Consider the following 24,978-nt stretch of genomic DNA (forward strand, 5'->3'; position numbering starts at 1 on the left):
GGCTTGATGAATACATTTCACTACAATACAACACTATAACTAACCTGGCTAAGGTGAGGGGACATCTAAAAATGCATAGTCAGTCAATGTACCTCTAACAAAATCACAGGGCAAAGTCGTTTTTGCTTTCCTAACAGAAGAAGTTTACATTTTTTCTGGTGACTAAGGCACCCACTTTGCCTGGTAGCATGACCCCTATATATAGCTACACTGAATTACTACATATTACAGGTAGGTTTGCTAATGTACAATTTGATTGAGTCTATTTCAGTTCTATCAATTCAAACTAAAGTTGCCTTTATTGATACTGCAATATAGTATGTATGTATGTATGTGTGTGTGTATATATATATATATATATATATATATATATATATATATATATATATATATGTATATGTATATATATATATATATATATATATATATATATATATATATATATATATATATATATATATATATATATATATATGAATGCTTTATCACAGATGTAAATAGGTATCACTCATTCCGCCACTGGCATCATAGGTCACTGTGGTGGTGATGGTGGTGGCAACAGTGATTAAGGTTTTTGTTACATTGTTGCTGTATGGCAGGGGTGGGCAATAATTTGTGCAGGGGGACAACATCATGAAATTGGTAAAGCATCATATGCTGAACATTTCTACGATGAAATTACCTCTACTGTATAAAGATCCATTAAGGTCTTTTCACAACAAAGTAAGTACACCTGATAACAATTTGCTGGATAAAGACCCATTAAGGTCTTTCCACAACAAAGTAAATACACCTGGTAACAATTTGATGTACAAAGACCCATTAAGTTCTTTCCACAACAAAGTAAGTACACCTGATAACAATTTGCTGGATAAAGACCCATTAAGATCTTTCCACAACAAAGTAAGTACACCTGATAACAATTTGCTGGATAAAGACCCATTCAGTTCTTTCCACAACAAAGTAAGTACACCTAATAATAATTTGCTGAATATACATTTATCCAAAGGTTATCTTAGTAGGCCATTCATATTGTTAACCATTTTGTTGGCCAGACAGAAAAGTTAGACAGACAAGATCTGGCACACGGACCATATTTTGCCCACCCCTGCTGAATGGTCATATATCCAAAGCCATGAGTGGAACAGTGATTGTACTTAGACTGTAGATTCAGGAAGCTTTGCCCTTTTAGATCCACACACCCCTATCTCTTTTCCCATTTTCATATAAGGTCATCTGAAAGTCATGGCATATTTTTTTTCTCTGTGTGGTAGCAGTTCCCAAGATATGAGAGGGATAGATGTCAGAGTTTGACTGTTGAATCAGTAAGCAGTGCCCTTTCAAACTTATGTACCCCTATCCACCTCTAACTCTCAGACAAGGCCAAGGTAATTTTAAAATCTTTGCTAAATCTTAGTAAAATTCATTTACATGGTAGGGATAGCTTTCATAATTGGACTGTAGAATTAGCCCTGCTTTAATATATACACAAATCCCCTACCTTAGGTCAAAGTCATCTGAAAATGAAATCATATCCGAGTCAGGCAGAGAAGAAGGCAAGACATAATTGCTTGGAATTTCTTGGTACTGATTTAGGCCATACAGTGAAAATATCCCTCACATACAATTATAGTTAGAAAAGCAGCCAGCTGGTTTTGAACACTAGATGATATTTAAATGAAAAGACTTCTCTTTTAGTTACATGACAAGAGTCTTTCATGTGACTTACTTGATAAGACTCTTTCATGTGACTTACTTGATAAGACTCTATCATGTGACATGTAGCATGATGTCCCACCCAGTCACATTATCCTGACACCAGGCCGACCAGTCCTAACACTAACCTCTTAATGCTGAGCGCCAAGCAAGGCAGCTGTCAGTACCATTTTCTGTAAGTCTTTGGTATGACTCAGCCGGGGATCAAACCCATAACCTCCCGCATCCGAGGCGGACCTTCTAACCACTAGGCGGCCGGAGCGGTCTATTACACAGGAAGAATATAATTTTTATTACACAGGAAGAATATCATTTTTATTACACAGGAAAAGTTATCACTTATATACACTGCTGTTTTTGAATCATAAAATAACTTTAATTTTTCAAATAAAAAATGCACCAAAAAGCATATGATAACTAAAATTTTGGGTGCATAAGAAAGTGACATGCTCCACTTCACAAACGAAAGCTAACATTAATTTACAAATTTATTTACTAATCATTTAGTCTACTGCGATCAGTTAAATGCCAAGCCTTATCCAAAATATTATGCATATGAAGGGCAGAGATTGTTCCTTGTCAACATTTTTCCATTCTCTTTCTCTTTTCAAATATGATGGTTATCTTTTTCTTTATGGGTATGCTTTGGGTTATCATTTTCTTCATGGCATTGTTTTGGGCCATCATTTTCTGTATGGGTATATTTTGGGCTATCATTTTCTATATGGGTATGTTTTGGGCTATCATTTTCTATATGGGTATGTTTTGAGCTATCATTTCTATATGGGTATGTTTTTTGGACCACAAGGTCAGACAGCAATTACTAACTCTGTTCTTGCAATTCTGAGTTTGCCAACATCTCCTGGAGACTTCTGCCACTGCTGAGACAAGTACTTGGGAACCTGTGGATGAAAGATTACATGACAAAATATAAAATAAGATAATAAAAGTAAACTGATATTTTTTATCATAATGAAATAATTACCATAAAATAATTTTTACAAATCTCCAATTAACAGCACTGAATCATGATTGATCTGTCAGGGGAAAACGTTAATGTACCTTTGTCCCCCTAAATTAATGATGATATGGGGATTTGCTAGGTTCTGAGGGATGCTAGTAGATTTGGGTGGGTTAATGTATTCCACAATACGGAAATAAATAAATGAAACAAAACTACAGACATAAAATTTCATGACATTCATGAGCATACTGAACACTTAATTTTTGAGAAATCTTGATCTGAAACTTAGAACACTAATGGTTATTTGTTTCTAAGATACATCCTCACCATAATTACTGTATTTCACACAAACTCCTTGATAAGTGTTAGACTTGTAATCAAATGGTCCAGGGTTCAATACACACCCAGGCCACTTTTAGAACTTTTTTTATTAATTGTCAAACCACTAATACCTCAATAAGAACAGCCACTCAGTGGTAGCAATAGGCTTCACCAATGTCACAAATTTCAATTCTTTACTTATTGGTGACAAAATATACACTCTGGTGATTTTTGGGGGTGACAAAAGTTTTTGGCTATTTAAATTTGTATATTCAATCTTGGGTTGGAGTGGAGAAATTCAAAGGCACCATGAAGGGAAGCCATAAACTTGGGTATAAAATGTACTGGAATCTATCTATTGTTACATAAACAAATCCTTTGTTCATGCTGACAAACAAATCTAAACATAGCACTTTTACATAATAACCCACTTATACAGACACCTGGCCTGGGTCCTACTGTATGCTGTGATGCACTCAAACAGTCATCCTACCGGATTAGCTATAAAAGATCAAGATCCAAAGGCAGGAACAGGAATGGCTACAATCGACCAAAAGATAATAAAAAATTTGTTTTGTTTTGTTTTTTTATAAACAGTGTACACAAAAAATAGTTTTGCTGAAACTTCAAAGAAAACTGACTGATCTCAACTAGCAGAAATGTCCAAAAAAAGGGCAAAGAAAAGCAGAGATCTCACAGCAGTTCTCAGGTCAGATGTCAGCATAAGTGGATTATGATATAACAGTGCACTCTTAAGATGATTTGTCAATATGAATAAAGAATTTATCTACCACAGGTCAAGCTAAACTTGAAATTTAGGGACAAGTGACTTTTGCTTTTGGTCAGAACAGGGAGAAGTGAGAACAAAAGACTATATATATATATATATATATATATATATATATATATATATATATATATATATATATATATATATATTTATATATTTATATATATCATAGATCTTGGAAACGCTTAATTACGCATATTTGGATGCCAATTTTTTTATCTGGGATGCAGAAAATCACTGAGGCGAGAGTCCTCCGTATGCATGTAATAGGTGTGCGGCGAAATTCAAAGACTTGCCAGTCCTGCTTCAGGAACCTGCTTTGTGGGAAAATGTGTTCATCAATTAGCTGTGCTGATATTTACAACAACAAAATTCAGTGACTGAACGACTCCTTGATACATACATGTTGCCATTTTATAAGAATACATAAAACAGAACATGATGCAATAGCTGGGCGGCAAGTTCAAAGGCAATGACTGTCGGCCGTGTGGGAAAATGTAGATATTTAGTGATTGAATTCAGAGGCAGAAAGACCCAGAGATGTAAATGTGGCCATTTATAAAAGTACATCAAATAAACAACTTTAGCTTTCATTACTGTGTTCATTTCCGAATGTAGCAGAATAAGCAGTGCACGTGACCTCAGAATGGTATGGTAGCAACTATCAATTTCCTGCATGCTATCCTTTGATGATAAACCATACAAACTTGTGTTTTAAGATCAGAGTCGGTGATCTGGATATATATTAACTGCCTCTTATACACTATTTCGTCATAAAATTAGTTTGAAACTGTAAGTGAACCAGTAAGCCTAAAGGGAAATAATGCTGGACTTCGCCTAGTCTGGGATGTACCAGTTTATTAGACTATCTGTTTTCTTAAATCATCGGGCAAATATATTCCGAAAAAATATACAAATCATTGAAACCAAAGCCTAGGTATTATTTTATTAAAGATTTAACTTTAAAATGCAAATTATGTAGGTCAGAAATGTATGGGACAATGCTTTGTTGTGGAATTCGCGAGATGTGCTTTAAGGTCTAAGCTGTTTTCTGACTTTACACATATTTGCAAAAATACAGGAAAAAAACAGCAAATCAGATACTATTTATTTGCCTAAAATCACTACAAGTACAGATACAAATAAATAAACCATAAATTTACGATCCTGTCAATGGACTGTTGTAATGAAGCTATATTATAGTGAGTGATTACATTACGAAAACCTCTCCATCTAAAAATAGATGCACTCATGTCTGTGTTGATTCTGTAGGAAAGAAGGGACTGCAACTTTTGATGATGGGACTCCTATTTTTACCAAAATGGGAGTCCTAGACTCCTAGTTTTAAAATCCTAGCAAGACCTCTGTATATATATGTGTATGCATTGTTTTCATTCTCTTATTTGAATTATGCTCTCCATTTCCCAGTATGCATATCTGCATTTAACAATGGATTTTAGCAATACTTTATTTTGAAGTAGAAAATTTTCATAGTTCTATCTATATTATAAACACATTTGGTATTCATATGCAATGTATTTTGGCATATAATGCATTCTCAAAAACAGAACAGAAGCTTGTAATAAATTTTAACCGCATAACTAGATTACAGTATTGTAATTGCAAATGCAATGCAAATGCTTAATCAACTACCTTTAATCAAGAAGTTTTCTTCTTACTTTATGAAAGTTCACTACAATAATAATAATAATAATAATAATGCCTTATTTATAGAGAGTGACTCATTAGTCAAAGACTATTCTCCCTTGAGTCCCTCTTAAGGAGAGTAGTACAATACATATTACATGAAGATAGCAATAATTACTGTTTATTTTAACATGTTTAGTATTAAAATACTAAATTCCATCATCTATTAGAAACACATACAGGCTCATGATATCTCTTCTTAAATACTCTAATATTTTCAGCAGATTTTACATGTAGTGGAAGCTTGTTTCCAAGAACTGTACCAGAGTATTGGAAGCTCTTTTCAAATTGCTCTGTTCTTGGTTTTGGTGCTAGAAAGTTTTCATGTGATATTGATCTCAACTGGTACTGTGTTGAAAAAGGCCTGAATAAGTCCTGAAGATACTCTGATGCAGTTCCATGTAAACATTTATATAAAAGAACTGCCTTGTGAAGATCTATCATTTCATATACAAGTATTGTGAACCATTTTAGTTCTGTAAACAACAGTTCTTTTGAGGGATGATCAATAGATGCCTCTAAAATTATGCATGCTGCTCGTTTTTGAAGTTTATAAATCCTGTCAAGCTGAGATTTAGCACAGTTTCCCCAAACATTTAAACAATAATCCATTGTTGGAAGAATATATGACTTGTAGTATAGATTGCGAATTTCCATAGGTAAATATTTATTGATTCTGCTGAGTAGGGCAATTTTGGATGACAGTGTTTTACTACGCTTATCAATATGGTCATTCCATAATAAATTATTATCTATGGACACACCTGCAAGCTTTTCATGTTTGACATTTTGTAACAGATGATTATTTACTGCAAGAGATAGTTCTGGGTTCCCTAACTTGTGTAGCTTTTGTGATGTTGCCAAAATCATACATTTTGTTTTAACTTCATTAATTAACATCCTATTTTGATGTGCCCAGTTTTGGACTCTAATAAAGTCAGAGTTTAATCTCATTTGGATAACTTCAGTATCAGAACTAGATGTATACAAGGTTGCATCATCTGCAAACAAGTCTGTAATTGTGGATTCATTATTTAATGGTAGATCACTGATATTGATAAGGAAGAGGAGAGGGTCTAAAACTGAGCCTTGAGGGACCCTTGAATGAATAGTGTGAGTTTGAGAGCTAATATTGCCAATGCTTGCTTGTTGAGACATTTGGTTTAGGTATGATCTAAACCAGTTTAAAGAACGATTGTCGAACCTGTAATAGTTAAACTTTTGCAGCAAAATTTCATGATCAACAAGATCAAAGGCTTTTTTGAAGTCAAGAAAAACAATCCCAGTCATATGTCCATTATCCATTTCCTTCAGCCAAAGATCAATTAATCTGGTTATGTTCTGTTTGCCATGAGTGGTACTTTCTAAATCCTGATTGCACTTTATGAAATAGAGAGTATGTTTCAAAAAATGTATAGACCTGAATGGCTACATGCTTTTCAAATAATTTTGACAATACAGTAGAATTGTTATTGGTCTGTAATTCTCTGGATCCTCCTTTTCTCCTTTCTTAAAGTTAGGTGTAACCTTTGCATTTCAGTGTTTCTGGAAAATTACCACTCACTATACTTAAGCTTATGATATGCATTAATGACTTTGTTATTACTGGTGCAGCAATTTTAAGAATTCGTGGACCAATACCATCCAATCCTGAGGATTTATTAATATTCACCTTAATTATCATATCAAAAACATCAACTTCACTAACATTAGCTATTGAAAAATAATTATCATCAGGAATTTTAGCTCTTATAAATGATAGAAGAGCATCAAGTTCATCTGGGATGTTAGTCTGGTTCTGAATACTGTTACTGGAGATGCTTATGATGACATTGTTGAACATTTCCAAAATGTCTTATACAGATGTTGCTGTATCATCATCTTGCTTAAGTCTAGGGGGAAGACAACTGTTCTTGGGTGGGTTCAGCTCCTTTAGATGGCAGTTTAAAGATTTCTTAATTTGTTTGAAACTAGCCTGGACCATTACATGAGAGCAAATAAACACGTATTTCTGATCATACTGTTAAATCCCATTTTTTTTGTTGATGATAAAACTTTGCTGTAACTGTTCATACACAACACAATGAAGAATTAAAGTCAGTATATGAATAAACTAAACCCTTTCTTTCAAACAAATCAACACAGCCAGCATGCAAGTACATATGTTTTTAGAAGGAGAGTTTTTCTTAATGAACCACTCACTTTATAGCTTTGTTACAAAAATCAATTAGTAGGATTGCAAATAAAAGTTTCTTTTTATTTTTCTTCATACATGTACTTAGTGCAACATTAGGCATTAGTTAAATGTAATTTACTTTGCTGTTGTTGTTTTTTTCTCTTCGTATTTTCACAAAAAGGAGTGACTTCAGAATACAACACTGACCTTACAGTGTCTCTCGAATTCCACAACATAGCATTGTCCCAAATGTTTCTGACCTATATAATAGCATTTTAAAGCTAAATTTTCAATAATGTAATATTCAGATTCTGCTTTAATATGAATTATATATTTTCCTGAATATATTTGCCAAATGGTTTACAAAAAAGAGACAGTCTAATAAAGAAGTACTTCCCTGACACAGTGATGCCTGCCATTATTTCCCCATGACAGGTTCACTTATGTGGCATATAAAATATTTATTTCATAAAAAACAAATTGCTATTTGAATAAGTTTAAGTTTTAAAACACAAGTTTGTATGTTTTTATCATCAAAGGATAAATTGGGCAGTAATTGTTGCTAACTTAGGAAAGGGTTAATGGCCAATCAGCTATTAAAACACATGCCAGAGAATGTGCAAGAGTTAGTTGGCACGACTGATATCAATACCAACTATCTGATGGCTTGAAGCCTACATTTCACCTTGAGCTATAACACTGGAACTAACCTGGCAAGGTGAGGGAGCATCTAAAAAAGGGTGGTCATTCAATGTTCCTTGAAAAAATCACAGGGCAAAGTATTTTTCTATTTTCTAACAGAAGAAGGCAAAGTGTAAACTGGTAGCATGACCCCTGTGTTAACTGTAAAAACTATACAGTTTTAACATTTCTTATGTTTTTTTATCAGTGGCCTAGCTATTGATGCAGAAAGACAAATGCATGCAAGGTAGAACTAAATAAAAGATTTTACGGATTTGGTCTGTTTTCCCATCCGCGTCCATAGACACATATATATATGCATATAGACACATATACAGACATATATAGACACATATATAGATGCACATACAGACACATATACAGACACATACATAGACATAAATTTACATAATGATCTGAATTAAATGCCCTCTTTTATGTTTTTTCTCAATAAAAAAAATATTCAATAAAAACGCATTTTATATTCTGAATTAATATTTTCCCTTTAATGTCCATTTACAAAACCTCCTTTAAAGAAATTCCTGAAAACAGTTCAAAAAATGGGTATATTTCGCGGATCGGGTACATGGCAGCCATGCAAATAGCTTTAAGTAAATTATATGGCATGCTGCTGTGAAAGGTACACTATGGTTGTGTGAATAGTTTTTTGCAGCTAGGATGCATGGCAGCTGAACAAATAGTCTTTCACAGCTAAGGTGCATGGCGATCGTGCCAACAGCCTTGGTCATTTAGGATATCAAATGTGTTTTTGGTTTGCATATACAAAAATATTTTTATTTTTAACAATGAATAATCTGAGAAATTTAGAATTTCAAATTAAGGACACGTCAAGGAATAAGAAGTATGCTTTTCACTGTGTTGCGAATTACACGAACAATTGTGGATATTTTTGTGCATTAATGACAACCATGTTTGTAAGCCTTATCTGACCTCGAAAATACATTATTCACAAAAACCACTGCAATCATTTACCTTTACTAACCAAACCCCACGTCCAGATAGAGTAAGATCTAGTTCTTTCGCTTCATGTAACTTCTCTGCGGTTGGAGAAGCCGACATTGCAGAGTAATATGGATTATCCTACTTGATATATATTGAATCGTTGTGGAAGTTAGTTTCACACTACCAAAACAAACTCAACTCTTTGACTCTGAAGGTAAAAAGGCTATAGCATGAAATTAATAAAACGCTTTTTACCATCACTACGATTTTAAAAGCGCCCATGTTTTCGCACTCCCTTTGCGGTGGCGGGAAGAACTTACTGATGTGATTCGCCAACCTCAACGCAAAGTATTTGTGCATATAGATCTTTTACAAAAAGCGAAACGGTTCTCTTGTCTTCTTTCAGCACTAATCTTATACAGTAGTCTTCCTTTATTAAGATTATCTGTCAGTTGATATGGGTGGGTATGGGACGGGTGTCAAAAACGAGTTTACTGTTATTGAACCACAAACAGTCGACACTGTTTACGCGAACTTGCATTGTAGGATGATTTATTATGAGCCCCAGTGCTCTTCGGGGGATTTGTTATTTACTGTGGTAATCACTTGATGGATTTAGTTTCCAAAGTTAATCTTTTTAATAGAGATTTTGTGTTAACACTCCATAAAGTCTTCCCTCTTGTCAAGTAATTGTAGAATCCTTAAAGATGGAGCTATGAACGGTTTCTGACTTGTAGGGGCCAGTGGTGGTTATATAAATGACTACCTTTTCATGCCAAGAAAGTATAAACGTTAGGGTACGGATCATACTATTACAGGAACATAACCCAGTGGAAATGTTTGAAACAAAGTTCACTGTATATTGTGAAGCCATGCTCATCATCAAAAATGCGAATTGATTTCTATCATAATATATCACAATTTAGTGGTGACCTTTGACCTCATCTACAGCTCACCTCATGCTAAGTATAAAAAGTTTTCAGCAAATTCCTATTAGCCGTTAAGAGTTACGGACAAAAAAAAACCTTAAATATTATGAAAAGGTTGTGTCCTTGCTATGGATAATTCATGAATGTTAGTAAATTCCCATACTCAGAGCTTAAATATCTTTAAAATTAGAACTTTTTGGCAATATCACACTGCCTTCATCAGTGACTAATGTTGATCACATGAGGTAATGGTCATTTGATATGAGGAGACTGGTGTAGTTTGATTCAACATTCAGATTCTTCAGGAAGTTGACTCATCTATGGCAGCTCTGAATCTGATTATGACGACAGCAAAATAGACCCGTTTATGGCAGTTTAAGATTTTAATAAACATGGCAACATTGCCACTCTTTATAAAGTACTAAGTTATTAAGTTAAAGATGCTGATTTTATTATGTTGATCTTTTCTTGTTATTATATCATCATTTTATACTTCAAAACAATTTTGCTGAAATGTAAAACATCACTATATAATCGACATTAGACTGTTGCAGTTTGACAATGGCTGACATCAGAACCTGTAGGAAAATGTTGCTTTACTTTAAATATTTTGAGATATGAATAAACACACAAGTCAATTTAATATAAAATAACTTTGTTCATTTCTTTTCATAGAAAACTGCTGAAAATAGATGACTATTGGTAAATAATTCCTCTGTCTGAAAATATGGTTGAACAACATTTTGCCTTAATTTGGATGATATCCAGTAGCACTTAGGGTTTTCCTCATTATGTGATTTAAAAAAAATTAGCTGCACTTTTCCTGGCAAAGGAAAGTAGATGGCCTGCTGAGATTAGTAATTCTGATTGATACCAAAATTGGATTGTAAATTGTTTTCTGTTGTACTTATCACCTCTGAGTACATAACTTTTAACAACTGATGTCCAAATTTGACTGCATTTGTTCTGGATAAACTTTATTAATTCTTTTTCCTGGAAATATTTGAGTGCTCATACAGAATTCTTAGACAAAGAAATTTCTTTAAATTTTATTCAGACATTCAAACACCAGAATATGTTTTGTGAATGGGCAAAAAACTGTAGACACAGCTGTACTATAAAGGATATAGCATAGGTCATCTCCTTCCATTTTGGATTTTTCATTGGGACTCGAAGTTGAATTATTAGAATTTTTCATTACTAGGAGTTCTAAAATTTAATTTGTGGATTATTTTTGGATTTGTTTCTTAAAACTAGGTTCTTATTTTTTCATTTTTAAAGTGTTTTTTCAGGGAAATATTTGTTAAATTTTTCAAAGCTTATTGTTTTCACTCTTTCTTTTGTTACTGTTAAACATGTAACATAAGATCATAATGTTGATCCATATTTCCAGGTCATAGCAACAGTTTTGGACAATATCTTGAGCAATATATCAAGGTTTTAGTTATAAATTTTAAGCATGCTTTTCTTCATCTTACACAAATAGGATCATTTTTTGGTTACTTTCTGGTTAAAAATAAAGAGATCCACAACTTCACCTGTGTTATAGGCAGGTTTGCAAGTTATCGAGGGAATGGTGTAATAGATGGTGAAAGTGAGAAGGACTGCATTGAAATAATGATAGTAATAGACAGGTTGAAAATGAGAAGGAATTCATTGAAATAATAATAATAATAATAATAATAAGCAAGGTGAAACAAAGCTCCTTTTTATGGGAAGTTGGGAAAAAATACTTGGCATAACTGAATAGGTAAAGTCTTTGATAGAATGAAACGTGGTGGTCATCTGTGAACAATGAACTATGGTTCAATATATAGCTAACTTTCATAAATATTGTTCACCCAAAAATATGTACTGAATCCATTGCTTCTGTTATTACCATATCAACATGAACAGTTGGTACCAATTTTGATTTATTAGCTTTGTTTGTTTCTTTTTTACAGTAATTTGTAGCTATGCAGGCATTCTTAAAGACTGGATCTTCCAAATTATCGACATCAAAGGAGAAGGTCACTCCATCTAGTTCTTCCTCAAAAGAAAGTAAAGACAAGAGGAAACATGTACCATGGGTGGAGAAATAGTATGTGTGCCATGTAGATGTACTGGGTGTTAAGAAATAGTACATATCCTGTGTAGATGTACCATGGGTGGCAAAATATTTTTTGTGCCATATAGATTTAATGTAGGTGGAGAAATATTATATGTACCATGTTGATTTAATGTGGATGTAGAAACATGGCGTGTCATGTAGATCTAATGTGGGTGGATAAATATTGTGTCATGTAGATTTAACATGGGTTTTGAAATATGTGGATTTAACATGTAGGTGTAGAAATATTATGTGTCATGTAGATCTAACATGGGTGGAGACATTTGTGTGCCATGTAGAATTAGACGTGGGTGTAGAAATATTATGTGTGCTATGTAGATCTAACGCGAGTGGAGAAATATGATGTGTCATGTAGATGTTCCAGTAGTGGAGAAATATTATGTGTGCATTGTTGAATCAGTTTCTTGTATGATCAAAAAAATTCTACTCTATTCCATAGATAAGTTTCTTGTAGGTTCTGTCTTAGACTAGTTTATGTTTATCCATTGCCTTATTCAAAAAAAAAATTCTTGCAGATTTTAATTCAATTTTTTTGGTTAATACTGGCTTTACCATGTGTTTTGGGATAGAAAAGAGCTTTTTTAATGTCTTAAAATAGGGCCTAACCGGACATTCGCCTCGGCCGAATATCCTGTTTTTCGGTACTATTCGGAAGTATTCGCATCGGCAAATAATACGTGCACAAATGGTTACAAGTAAAATAATTCAATAAATATCAAACTTTTAAAAAAATAGTTTTTTAATACATAATATAGTTAAAAATAAATTATTATTACACAAACAGTTAACATTCCATTGGACTTCATGAATCATGATTAATGATAATTTATTTAACTCAATTTCCTTTAGTAATTTCACTAGCATTCCCCAGGTGGCGTAACTTTTCTGCTTCCGGTAAATATTTGAGTGTAGAGACGCCATTTGTAAAAAAATCTTAACAAAATTTAATTATTACATATTCAAAATAAAATTAATAAATAATAAATATATATATTAAAATACTCATCGAAAAATGTCTACTCCGAAATTAAGTAGCAAGATTTGGAACTTTTTCACTATAAATGCTGTGGACGAATCGAAGGCAAATTGTGATGTCTGCAATGAAAGGCTAACACGAGGCAGCAAAATTGCTTGTTTGTATGGAACTTCAGCTCTATTAAATCACCTTCGATCCTTCCATCACTCTGTGTGTGACGAATACACCAGATCCACAGAGAGCCACAAAAGAAAGAGAGATGATGAAGAAGATTTAAAGAGGCGATATATACGGTACATGAAAAGTTTAAGCTTCGCATACAATAATGAAACAAACGGTACTTTCCGGAGTCACACCTACTACTCGGTTCGTGCCTGGATCTGGCAGATAGTACATCCAAATACTCGGATTCGGTACTCGGTGAAAATTATCTACTCCGTTAGGCCCTATCTTAAAACATACCTGCAAAATTTAAATAACAAAACTTGTGTACCAAGATGAGGTAAATTTCAGTCTCTTTCCTAGTTGGTGTACATCATTTCCATGTTGGTGTACATCACTTTTATGTTGGTGTATATCATTTCCATGTTAGTGTACATCATATTTATGCTGGTATTTATCATTTGTATGCTAGTGTAATTATTTAATTGAAGTTTTCAAATAGGTAATTTGTGGTAGAACTTGCGTTGCATTTCAAAGAGAATATTTTAAATTAGCATTCTCTATCACTTGGGGAGGTTTTTATTTATTTTCACAGATGCCGCCTTTTGTTGTGAGCAATATAATGATTCTTATCTCTTTCTTTTACAGTCGTCCTAGATGTGTTGATGATGTTGCCTACCAAGATGAAGTTGTTGCAGTGTTGAAAAAGTCTTTGGAAGGATCTGATGTATGTCCCTTTTATGGTTAAAAGATTTCAGTGCTTTAAGCCTTGCTCGGAATAATTCTTAAGTCTCAGCTCCCAAATTCCCAAATGTTAAATATTTCAGAAGCGCTTACATTTTATTATTGCACTGCTATTTCTTTTTTTTTTGGCAATAATCCCCAGTCCAAGGTGAACTCCCACCTTTGCTTCATAAGTGGGGATCTTGGAACAAAGACAACATGTTCTCACAGTCCCCAGTCCAAGGTTAACTCCCACTTTTACTTAGCAAGTGGGGATCTTAGAACAATAACATCATCTCAGTCAGATGTTTTATCTTCTTCCATTTTATTTTTAGAACGTTGCCCATCTTTTCCTTGGACTTAATGTGGTTGCGACATGTTTCTGAGCACTTAATGATTTTCACCATTGTGTATATGCCAGCCAGTATGTTTTTGTCATAATCATAACGCTTTTTTTCAGCAAATGACATTTTATGCAGGAATGCATATGGATTGCGCTTTTTGCTACATTGAAGACTAAAGTAATAATAAAGCAATAAATGTTGTTTTTGTTATTTTATTATCATCTTTGATCCATTCGTGTAATTTTGAAAATAGTCTTTAAAAGGTGACTGCTGCATAAGAATATCAAAAGAAGACTTTCCTTATTTGTCATTTATTGCAACTGTATATGACCCCATTTCCAAGAAAACAATTGTTTTTACAAAAGTTCCCTTTGTCTAACAATCATTTTATTGATAAGCTAATTAGGTAGTGAACCAATCTGTTTGTTAAAGAAAATGGTGCCAGATATTTAGTGACATGCTTTACAGTGTGAGTTGTGAATGTTATTTGATAGAAAATGTTAGAGCAAATGGATCTTTTCAAAACATGTCAGATCAGAAATTAACACCGCTTTAAAAACTTTAAAAGAAGAATATGTGAGTAATATAATACAGCACTCTGAGTACCTGACCATGATCATTGCAGAATTCCAGTTCATGATCATTCAGTGAAAGTTACACTTGTAGACTAGTTGAAGTAAGTGCTGAATATAGATAATTTTTCAGTATATTTTGTGTTGGTATTCTGGTTTGAATCCATATGGATTTTGCCCATTGTGACAAGAATTTTGACCAGCTGTATAACCAAGTTAGTCATAAAAATGTATCTTTACATTTCACACCTGTTGTAATTCTGGCATGTAAAATGTAGATTACATTTTTTTTATGTCAAAATTATGCATTTTTGCCACTTACAAGAGCAATAATTGTGCTTATACCTCTCAGGGGTGGGGGGTTGCATGTATGCATTTGAAGTATTTTTGGCATAATTTACATTATTGTATACAATTTTTATTGACATTTTAACCCCAGTTCTTGCATCTTACTTTATAAGTGTCCCATTTCATTGATTTTTGTAATTATGATCAAAGAAGTGCTTTCTGGTTCATCCCTTCATTAAATAGCTGTTTTTTCTTCTTTCTCAAAGAATGGATTCAGTAGATGTGCCTTGAATTTTTCAGCTCCCAAATCTGCTGTTTTATGGTCCACCTGGTACAGGTAAAACTTCCACCATCTTGGCTGCTTCCAGGGAATTGTTTGGGTAGGTAACTTGAGGATCATATTTGTTTTGTCGTGTAGTTCAGTAAAACCTGTTTTGAGAGACCGCCCCTTCTGCAAACCAAAAATGGTCTCACAAGACTGGCGGTCACTCGTAACAGGTTTGTACAAAAAGACCAGTTTCCAAGGTCCAGTTTCAGAACAATTTAAAGAAAAATTACCACAATCACTGTACTATATTCTATTCTTTAGTAACAGTTCTTGCTAAATATTGTATGCATTCATCTGAAAACAAATTATACAGCAATAAAGATATAATTCTATCATTAAACATGAAATCACATTTACATTTGATGGTCACTTGTACATGTTTTAGCATTTGAAATTGTTTCTGATTTACTCCTTTCCCTAAATTTCTTTTACCAACATTTAAAATGCTATTTTTTGAGTGGTCTGGGTTTTTTCTCTCACTTTTTTCAGTTACAAGTTGTTGCTTTCTCCAGCATTATAATTTGCCTATTTTTAGTTGGAGGTTCATCCATTGTTATTAAGGTACTAGGTATTAACATTATTAGTGCTCATTTGTAATATCGACTGTAAAGACAGTTTAGACTGGGCTTTGGGAAAATATGAAAAATCCATACCTGTGCATTGCATATCTAACAATTAATGTACTAAAAAGAAACAGTTATCTCATCCAGAAACAGAATCATTTACTCAGAGACAAAGGTCAGTGGCTTAATTCAAAGAAAACATATGAGGATTAACTCTCTAAACAAAATGTGTAACCCGGTTGCACAAACATATATAGATGACAACTTAGTAATTGGGATGTAATCACTGTGACATGGGTGGGGGAAAAAAAAAAAAAAACATCACATCACATCAAGTCTTTAATACTGTCAGTCAAATCTCGCAAAATGATTCCCTCTTACTGGTTTAATAGACAAAGACCTTATTCACCCTTAGGCAACAGGGATTAACTCTAAAGACAAACAATATACACCTCTCCCTCAATAATTCGTGCACAGCAGCGTCCACAAACATAGACCCCACACAAAGCATATACATGTAGATATGGTAGTATTTTAGATGTCATGATGCATCTGAAACAGAACACAGACCTGCCAACCTTTTCGATTTTGCTTAAGTCTTACGAAAATGACTGTTAAAATAGAGACAGAATAAAACCAGAAACTGGATATTTGATTATTGTGGTAAAATTGGATAATTGACTCCATTTATTTATTTGGATCCAGGTTTCATATTAAATTCAATGGAGCTGGTTAGGGAATGGACGAACTTTACAGTAGTACCTCAAAAGCTTTAAACTGCACATAATTTTTCATACAAAACCTCTGCATGATCGAACTGTTGATTATAGAATTTATTTGCGGTCTTACAAAGGAATACATATACTTAACAGATTTATATACACTAGTAAATAACTAAAAACAACGACATTTTGTTCTCCATTTTGTTGTTGAAATATTTCGAAAAGTTGGATGTTGTCAAAGTATGTGACACATGTCAAAAATGTAAAGTTCATAAATATAATTCTGTTTGTAATAATCAAAATTAATTTGAGAAAATACATCTGTTTTTTAAACAAATTAATAATTTTTGCATTTATTCTGTCATGAAAAATGAAAACCATGTTTTTATAGCTGGACACTACCGCTATACAGGTACAGTAAAAAAAAATACCATGTTGTGCACTGGAAATAAATACTGCAGCAAACCAGTATATTGGTAATACAGCACACATGTAACAAATAAAAAGCTAGTTTACACATCATATTAGGAGAAATATTCCCTTATTAGAAAACCGGACTATATACTATACTAGATAGAAAAAACTTTTTCATTCTGTGTGAAAATCATATCTAAGAAACATGTTGAAAGTGTATTTGCAAAGAGGCTGGTATAATGTTAATACTGTGAAACAAGAGGCAGAATGGGTAATTTTAACATGCAGGAATGGCCCCATTTCTTACTTTATCGATGATTTTGGGGGAGTTGCCCATATCTGTCATGCTACTGCCTATGCTGATGGCAACTTAGGGTTCCATGACTGTACAACAGTGCACATGGTAAAGTCATATGAATATTAATGTAAGAAGAATTGTGTTTGCATGACACCAGATGATGCATCTAACCAGAACATGAATCTTTATTCTACAAAACATGTAGCTAAAAAGATTTAAATTTCCTGGGGAATGAAAATGGATTAATTCATTAATTAGATGCCACTATCAGTGAAGAAATATTGCTCAATAATCAGGCACCTGCTCTGGAATTATAGGTCAACATATCTTGAAGATATATATGGTAAATATTATGCAAATTTCAACGGAACAGTGTTTGGTGTGTGTACAAGTCAGGTCCAGCTGCAATCTGCATAATTTTCTGGCATCTTTGCAATGTTAGAGAATTTGGTATAACAAACAACACAGACCCTGATCTGCTGGTGCATTTAAAGGCAGCTGGTCAGTCTTTTTTGTGCAGTTGGACCTGCATTTCAAGCAAACAAATGCGATATTTCATTATATTACCAATATTATTTCAGACATGAAATGTACAAGACTCGCATATTGGAACTGAATGCATCTGATGAGAGAGGTATCAGTGTGGTACGTGAAAAGGTAAAGACTTTTGCACAACAGTCAGCCAGTGGAATTAGGCCGGAGTAAGTACACCATGAACCATTTTAATCCACACATAGTTTATGAAGCCAACTTTGTCAAAAAGTTAATTGATGATGCGCCAAACAAGAAAATCATGGTTTCTATTTAGGAATACTATTTATGCCAATGAATTAAGCCCTGAAATTGAATGACTTAAATTTTTGTTATTGCCTTCCCAATAAAATTTGCAAATGGAGTGAAAATTGTTATTTCTCTTTTCGTGGAGTAAAATTAGTGGTCTAGGCATGCATGTTGCTACTCACTAAAATTCATTTTAATGTTTTTGTACATTTGCCACTCCATCCATCCATCCGTTATTAATTAACTCACTTATCATTAAGGCTCCTCATGCAATGACTGTCCACTGTCTGTCAACATTTGCCATTTTCAACATTTATAATAAAGACCAACAGACCTATTTGAACCAAGTTTGGCACGGCACATCTTGGCATAAGGATTTCCAAATTTAAACTTAGAAGACCTTTGAATGATTTCTTCTCAAAAACCGTTGAACAGAATTTGATCAGTTTTGACATATAATAAACTGGCACAAAGATCTTTCACATTTACAGAATCATGTTAATCTGGCATCAAATACAGCATCATTAGTAAAAACAGAAAAAAACTTTAAACAGCTTTTCCAGAACTGCAGAATGAAATTTGGCCAGGCTTCACCGAAAGCATCCTGACATCAAGACTTTTTGCATCAACCATTTATGAGTTGTGCCAATTTGAACAGATTAAAACTACTTCTCAGGAACTTCTCATTAGAATTTGACCAAATTTGACAGAAAGTCTTGCGCTTGTGCAAATAGTGTTGAAAGCATCAATAAATATGGCCACCAACACTAAGAGCAGAAAATGGTGTTGATATCGTCATTAAATCTGGCCACCAACACTAAGAACAGAAAATCCTCTTAATAACTTGTCAAATATCACTCGCCATATGTTACCAAATTTGACAGAAATGGCTTTTAAGTTCATAAAAATTATGCCTTGACAGACATTTAACAAATTTGACTGAAATGGCTCTTAAGTTTATACAAATTATGCCATGACAGACATTTACCAAATTTGACAGAAATGGGTTTTTTAAGTTTATACAAATTATGCTTGACAGATGTTTACCAATTTTGACAGAAATGGCTTTTAAGTTTATACAAATTATGCCTTGACAGACATTTACCAAATTTGATAAAAATGGCTTTTAGGTTTATACAAATGATGCATAGACAGACATTTACCAAATTTGACAGAAATGGCTTTTAAATTTATGCAAATGATGTCAATCTGCTATCAAATATGGCTGCTGTTACTAATATTAGAAAAACCTTCAACAACTTGTGTATACTCGCTTAGCAGAATTGGCTCAACTTTAACTGAAAAGGATCCTTGCTTGAATATCTTTCCGAGTTATATAAATAATGTCACTGTACCATCAAATATGACTACTGTTACTAAATGTAGAAACACATTTACTGCTCATCACAGACTAAGAGAAGTCTCAGTGTAGATGGTACTGCTCATCACGGCAGAGAGAAGTCTCAGTGAACTATTTTCCATATACTAGTGATTACATTCAATTTTTACATTGAGCTGAGTTTCTCTGATACTGTTGCACGTACAATCAGGAAACTTCATAGATATATTTATCATGCAGGGTACTCTACATCACAGATAGAAGGAAGTCAGGACCCCCTCCCAAAAAAATATTTGTTTCCCATTGCACTGGTTTTAAAATTAGAGTAGATTGGTAGTTTTTTCTTCTTCTTTTAAACATTAGATATATGTTATCAGGGTTACTATCTCTCTCTCTCTCTCTCTCTATATATATATATATATATATATATATATATATATATATATATATATATATATATATATATATATATATATATATATATATATATATAATATGTAATAAACCCATCAAGTATTGAGCAAAAACAAGGTCAATTAGATGCACAAATCAATTTTGGGAATTTTTGTTTATCTGGGGTGGGGTGGGGTGCTAGGGTTGGCAGTGAAAACAGGGTTTGTCAGCTGACCTGAAAAACACATACTTTTTTTGCCTCGCAGTGACATACTTTCCATGTTACAGTGCTTACATTTGTTTTTCAGTTCAGTTTCTGTGCCACTATTGTACATAGTCATCAAACTTGATGGATGTATTTATCTTGGTTTCTTCTCACCATAGGCAAAAGTAGATCACATTGATTTTTGTTTCTTGCTTAATTGACAAGATTTGTGGAATATGTCATTGTATACCAGGTGAGATACAGCTGTTTGTGGAATATGCCATTGTAGACCAGGTGAGATACAGCTGTCGACAGAATTCTTGTTAGCATATAGCATACTAATTCTTACAAGCATACAGCCTTTCATCTGATAGTCTGGAAATATTTACTGGTAAAAGAAAATTGCTTTCCAATAAAGTGATAGCATTTTCAAAGGAAAACTTGTAAATCATTCACTATAAAATGTTCGTTGGTTGGTCTGGTTATCTTGACTGTAGTGGTTTGTCAATTAAGTGAACCATCATAACTCAGTGCTGTACTCTATTTTCAGTGGAAAACCCTGTCCTCCATTTAAGATTATCATTTTAGATGAGGCAGATTCTATGACTGCAGATGCACAGGTAAATTTCTGTTGGTGTGGCCATTTCTAATGTATATGATTCTGCTGAGAGTTTGTTTTGTCCAGAAATTTTTAGCAAATAAATGTATTGATCATAAATAATCAGTATTTGTGTGTGTGTGTGTGTGAAATGCCCTTAGGGTCATATTTGCCTTTATGAAATGCCCATAGATAATATTTGCTTTGTGAAATACTTGTATAGTCATATTTGTCTTTGTGAAATGCTTTTAGGGTCCTATTTGCCTTTGTGAAATGTCTTTTGAATCCTATTTGTCTTTGTGAAATGCCCTTAAGAGTCCTATTTGCCTTTATGAAATATCCTTAAGAGACCTATTTGCCTTTGTGAAATGCCCATAGATAATATTTGCTTTGTGAAATACTTGTGTAGTCATATTTGCCTTTGTGAAATGCTTTTAGGGTCCTATTTGCCATTGTGAAATGCCTTTAGGGTCCTATTTGCCTTTGTGCAATGCCCTTTTTGAATCCTATTGCCTTTGTGAAATGACCTTAAGAGTCCTATTTGCCTTTGTGAAATGCCCTTAGGGTCTTATTGGTTTTGTGAAACAACCATTGAGTCCAATTTGGCTTTATGAAATTGATGGAATTTTATAGATATTATAATACTCCATGTGTTATACATTGAAATGACCAGAGTTCAAGACTTAAAAATGCTTTATAAATGATAAAGGTGAGATAGTACATGCCTTTCCATATCGCATAGTTTGTCACAACAATATCAACTTCTGATAATATAGAGCAGTTTTGTGTGTCAGAATGCCAAAAAACATTGTAATACACCATATTATGGTGAAATTAATTATATTAAATTCATGCGTATCTTAACAGCTAAATTTATTAGATTGACTGTAACAAATTCTGACATAGTAGTGTGATCTCAATGGAAAAAAACCACAAATTTTAGTACTAGTGTACTTGAGCAGTGTGGTGGGAGATAGCAGTGGCTTTATAAAGAATTATATAATAATTATAGAGCATTTAAATTTAATAGCAATCGTGTAATAAATCTATTTAAAATTTCTTATAACAATTTGATTCAGTTTTGGGATTTTAAAGTGCCAAAGTTAGTATTGGTTCTCTAAAAATATATAATTGATGGTTTTAGAATATATTCCTCCCTGGCATCCCACGAACTTGCATCAGATCACCTCTTCATTATATGTCATCTTGACATATCAATCCCTAACCCTCCACCTTTATTTGCTACTAAGAGAAACCTCCATATGATAAATAGAACCAAACTAATGCATGACACCCAAGAGAACCTAACAACTTGCCTACCTCCTACAGCAGAACAATACGATAATGCCTGCGTTCATTGCTCGACAAACATGCCCCAGCCACCAAGTGCAGAGTATCAATTCAGAAGTGTTCTCCATGGTATAGCAGTGTTAGGGACCAGCTTCGCACTGCTAAAAGAGACCGCCATAAAGCTGAGAGGCTTTGGCTTTCCACCAGACTCACTGTTCGTAAGCAAATCTATGAAGCTGCTTAGAAGAACGTCACAAACATAGTCCATGCAGCAAAATCAGCCCACTACAGTACTAAAATCATGGAAAGTTCCAGCTGCAAAGAGCTCTTCGAGATTACTAACAAGCTAATGTCAAGGAACAAATGTACATCACTTCCAACTACCTTCCCTCTAGTCAACCTTCCAGACCTGTTTGCAGATTTCTTCCATGACAAAGTATAAACCATTAGAAATTAGCTTGACAGCACAATTTCAGTTGACTCATCACCATACAGTTGAGATACATAATTTGAGCGGCAACCATTAGCAGCATTTGAACCTGTCTCTATGGATTTAGTATGTACAGTCGTGATGAAGAGTGCTCCAAAGTCATGTGAACTTGATCCATTTCCAACATCACTGCTGCCTGAGTGCTTAGATCCAGTATTGCCTTCAGTAACTGATGTTATTAATACCTCCATCTCATCCAGGGAATTCCTATCACATTTCAAAACCGCCATTGTAAAGCCTCTGCTGAAGAAATCAACACTTGACCATAATGATTGAAAGAACTACCGCCCAGTTTCTAATCTCCCATTCATATAAAAAATCTTTGAAAAGGTTGTTCTATGCCAACTTGTATCTCATCTGAATTCAAACAGTCTTTTTAGCAATGTACAATCAGCATATTGCCCTTGCCATAGTACTGAAACTACTCTTCTAAAAGTAGTTAATGACATTCTCTCTGCTTTGGATTGCGGAAAGATTACAGTCCTCGCTCTCCTTGATTCGTCTGCAGCATTTGACACAAAAGACCATGATATATTACTTCACCGTCTCCAGCATGTATTTGGCATTCATGATACAGCCTTACTGTGGTTGAAGTCCTACTTGGTCAACAGGACACATTGTGTCTGCAGATGTTGTGTTCCACAGGGGTCTGTTCTTGGACCTGTTCTTTTCATTCTGTACATTCAGCTGCTCTCAAATGTCAGATGATCATCCATTGTCTCACCAATTGTACACTGGCGACACCCAAATATACAAATCTAGCCATCCAACTGAAGTTTATGCTACCATCCAAGGTGTAGAGAGGTGCATTTCTGATGTGAAATCATGGATGACACGTAACAAGCTACAGATGAATGATGATAAAACTGAGGCCATTCTGATCACAACACAAAGAAATTCTCAGTCACATCCTTTACCTCAAACAAGAAATATCAGCAGCACCAACATTAAATTCACAGTCAGTACGTAACCTAGGTGTTACTCTGGACAGTACTCTCACGCTGCACCAACATGTCATGAACATATGCAAGGCTGCATATCTTGAGCTGAGACGCATCAGCTCCATTCGCAAATATCTTTCAGTTAATGCCACTAAAACACTTGTATGTTCATTAGTACTTTCAAGACTGGACTATTGTAACTCAATTCTGTCTGGTTCGTCTCAATATCTACTTCAGAAACTTCAAAAAGTTCAAAACACAGCTGCTCGGATCATACTTAGAGTACCACAATCAGAGCACACCTACCCGCTGTTCTGTACCCTACACTGGCTATCCATTGGATCCAGAATCAAACACAAAATTTGTTCTCTGTGCTACGTTTCACTGTCGGACTCTAGTCCAACATACCTATCCGACCTCACCCATGTGTACACACCAGCAAGATACTTATGCTTCTCTTCTGACAATCGTATACTCATTATTCCCACTACGAAAACAAAGTCATATGGACATTGTTCTTTTGCATACCAGGGCCCACCACCGTGGGCACTGAACTTAGACACAAAGATACAGTGATCCCATTCAAGAGTGCTGTTAAAACTCCTTTATTTCAACTGCAAGAACAAACTTAAAAGCCTAATAATGTTTCCTACCTTAAATATTTACAGCATGTTTTTATGTTTTCTAATTTCATGGTGTTTGTTTTCTGTAATAATATCATTATATATGTTTTTTATGTTATAGGTGTTGTCTAATGTTGTAAAGCGCTTAGGACTTCTAAAGATTAGGCTCTATACAAAGTCCTCATTGTTATTATTATTTATTATTAATAACTTTCTTTAACATGTACAATGCCATGAAACATGCAAGAAAGTTTGAATCATTTTCGATTAATGATGACCCCTGGCTAGAATACGACTAATGTTCTTTAGCATGTTCATACAATATCCAAGATCATTTGAATGTTAAGTGGAAAAGCAATGTTATATACTAAAACATGATTAAAATTAAATTAATGCAATTCTGTTATTGGTTGTTTAACGTTTCAGTTCATGGTCTTAAACCTAAACATATCTCTCTCTTAAAATTCCAACCATTTCCTAAACCTTCTTTACCTATCCAATTATCTTTCTGTAAACATGTACGGTTCTATTTGTGCTCGTCTGGCTATATCTGCATTCCCACCCTTTCTTGT

At 33.9% G+C, this 24,978-nt stretch overlaps 2 protein-coding genes across 4 annotated transcripts in view; one reads left to right on the forward strand and one right to left on the reverse strand.

The window, feature by feature from the left end:
* The window catches only part of LOC149798742 (general transcription factor IIF subunit 2-like), a 116,982-nt gene extending 107,437 nt beyond the window's left edge, over window positions 1-9,545 (reverse strand). The window contains exons 1-2 of the mRNA XM_089957614.1: window positions 9,349-9,545; window positions 2,545-2,618 (exon numbers count right to left, since the gene is read on the reverse strand). Of these exons, the coding sequence (XP_089813740.1) occupies window positions 2,545-2,618; window positions 9,349-9,435 (161 nt within the window). The 5' untranslated portion in view covers window positions 9,436-9,545. The remainder of the gene's footprint in view (window positions 1-2,544; window positions 2,619-9,348) is intronic.
* A 9-nt stretch (window positions 9,546-9,554) lies between these two features.
* LOC149798744 (replication factor C subunit 4-like) overlaps window positions 9,555-24,978 on the forward strand; it is a 42,822-nt gene continuing 27,398 nt past the window's right edge. For 2 of the 3 annotated variants that reach the window (XM_089957610.1, XM_089957613.1), the window contains exons 1-6: window positions 9,555-9,666; window positions 12,191-12,327; window positions 14,144-14,222; window positions 15,723-15,802; window positions 18,329-18,448; window positions 21,015-21,084. In XM_089957610.1, coding sequence (XP_089813736.1) covers window positions 12,203-12,327; window positions 14,144-14,222; window positions 15,723-15,802; window positions 18,329-18,448; window positions 21,015-21,084 — 474 coding nt within the window. In that variant the 5' untranslated portion in view covers window positions 9,555-9,666; window positions 12,191-12,202. The other variant, XM_089957612.1, reaches the window with a different exon arrangement.

Source organism: Sinohyriopsis cumingii, chromosome 5 (genome assembly GCF_028554795.1).
Source record: "Sinohyriopsis cumingii isolate HCF-2022 chromosome 5, ASM2855479v2, whole genome shotgun sequence".
NCBI classification, from domain to species: domain Eukaryota; kingdom Metazoa; phylum Mollusca; class Bivalvia; order Unionida; family Unionidae; genus Sinohyriopsis; species Sinohyriopsis cumingii.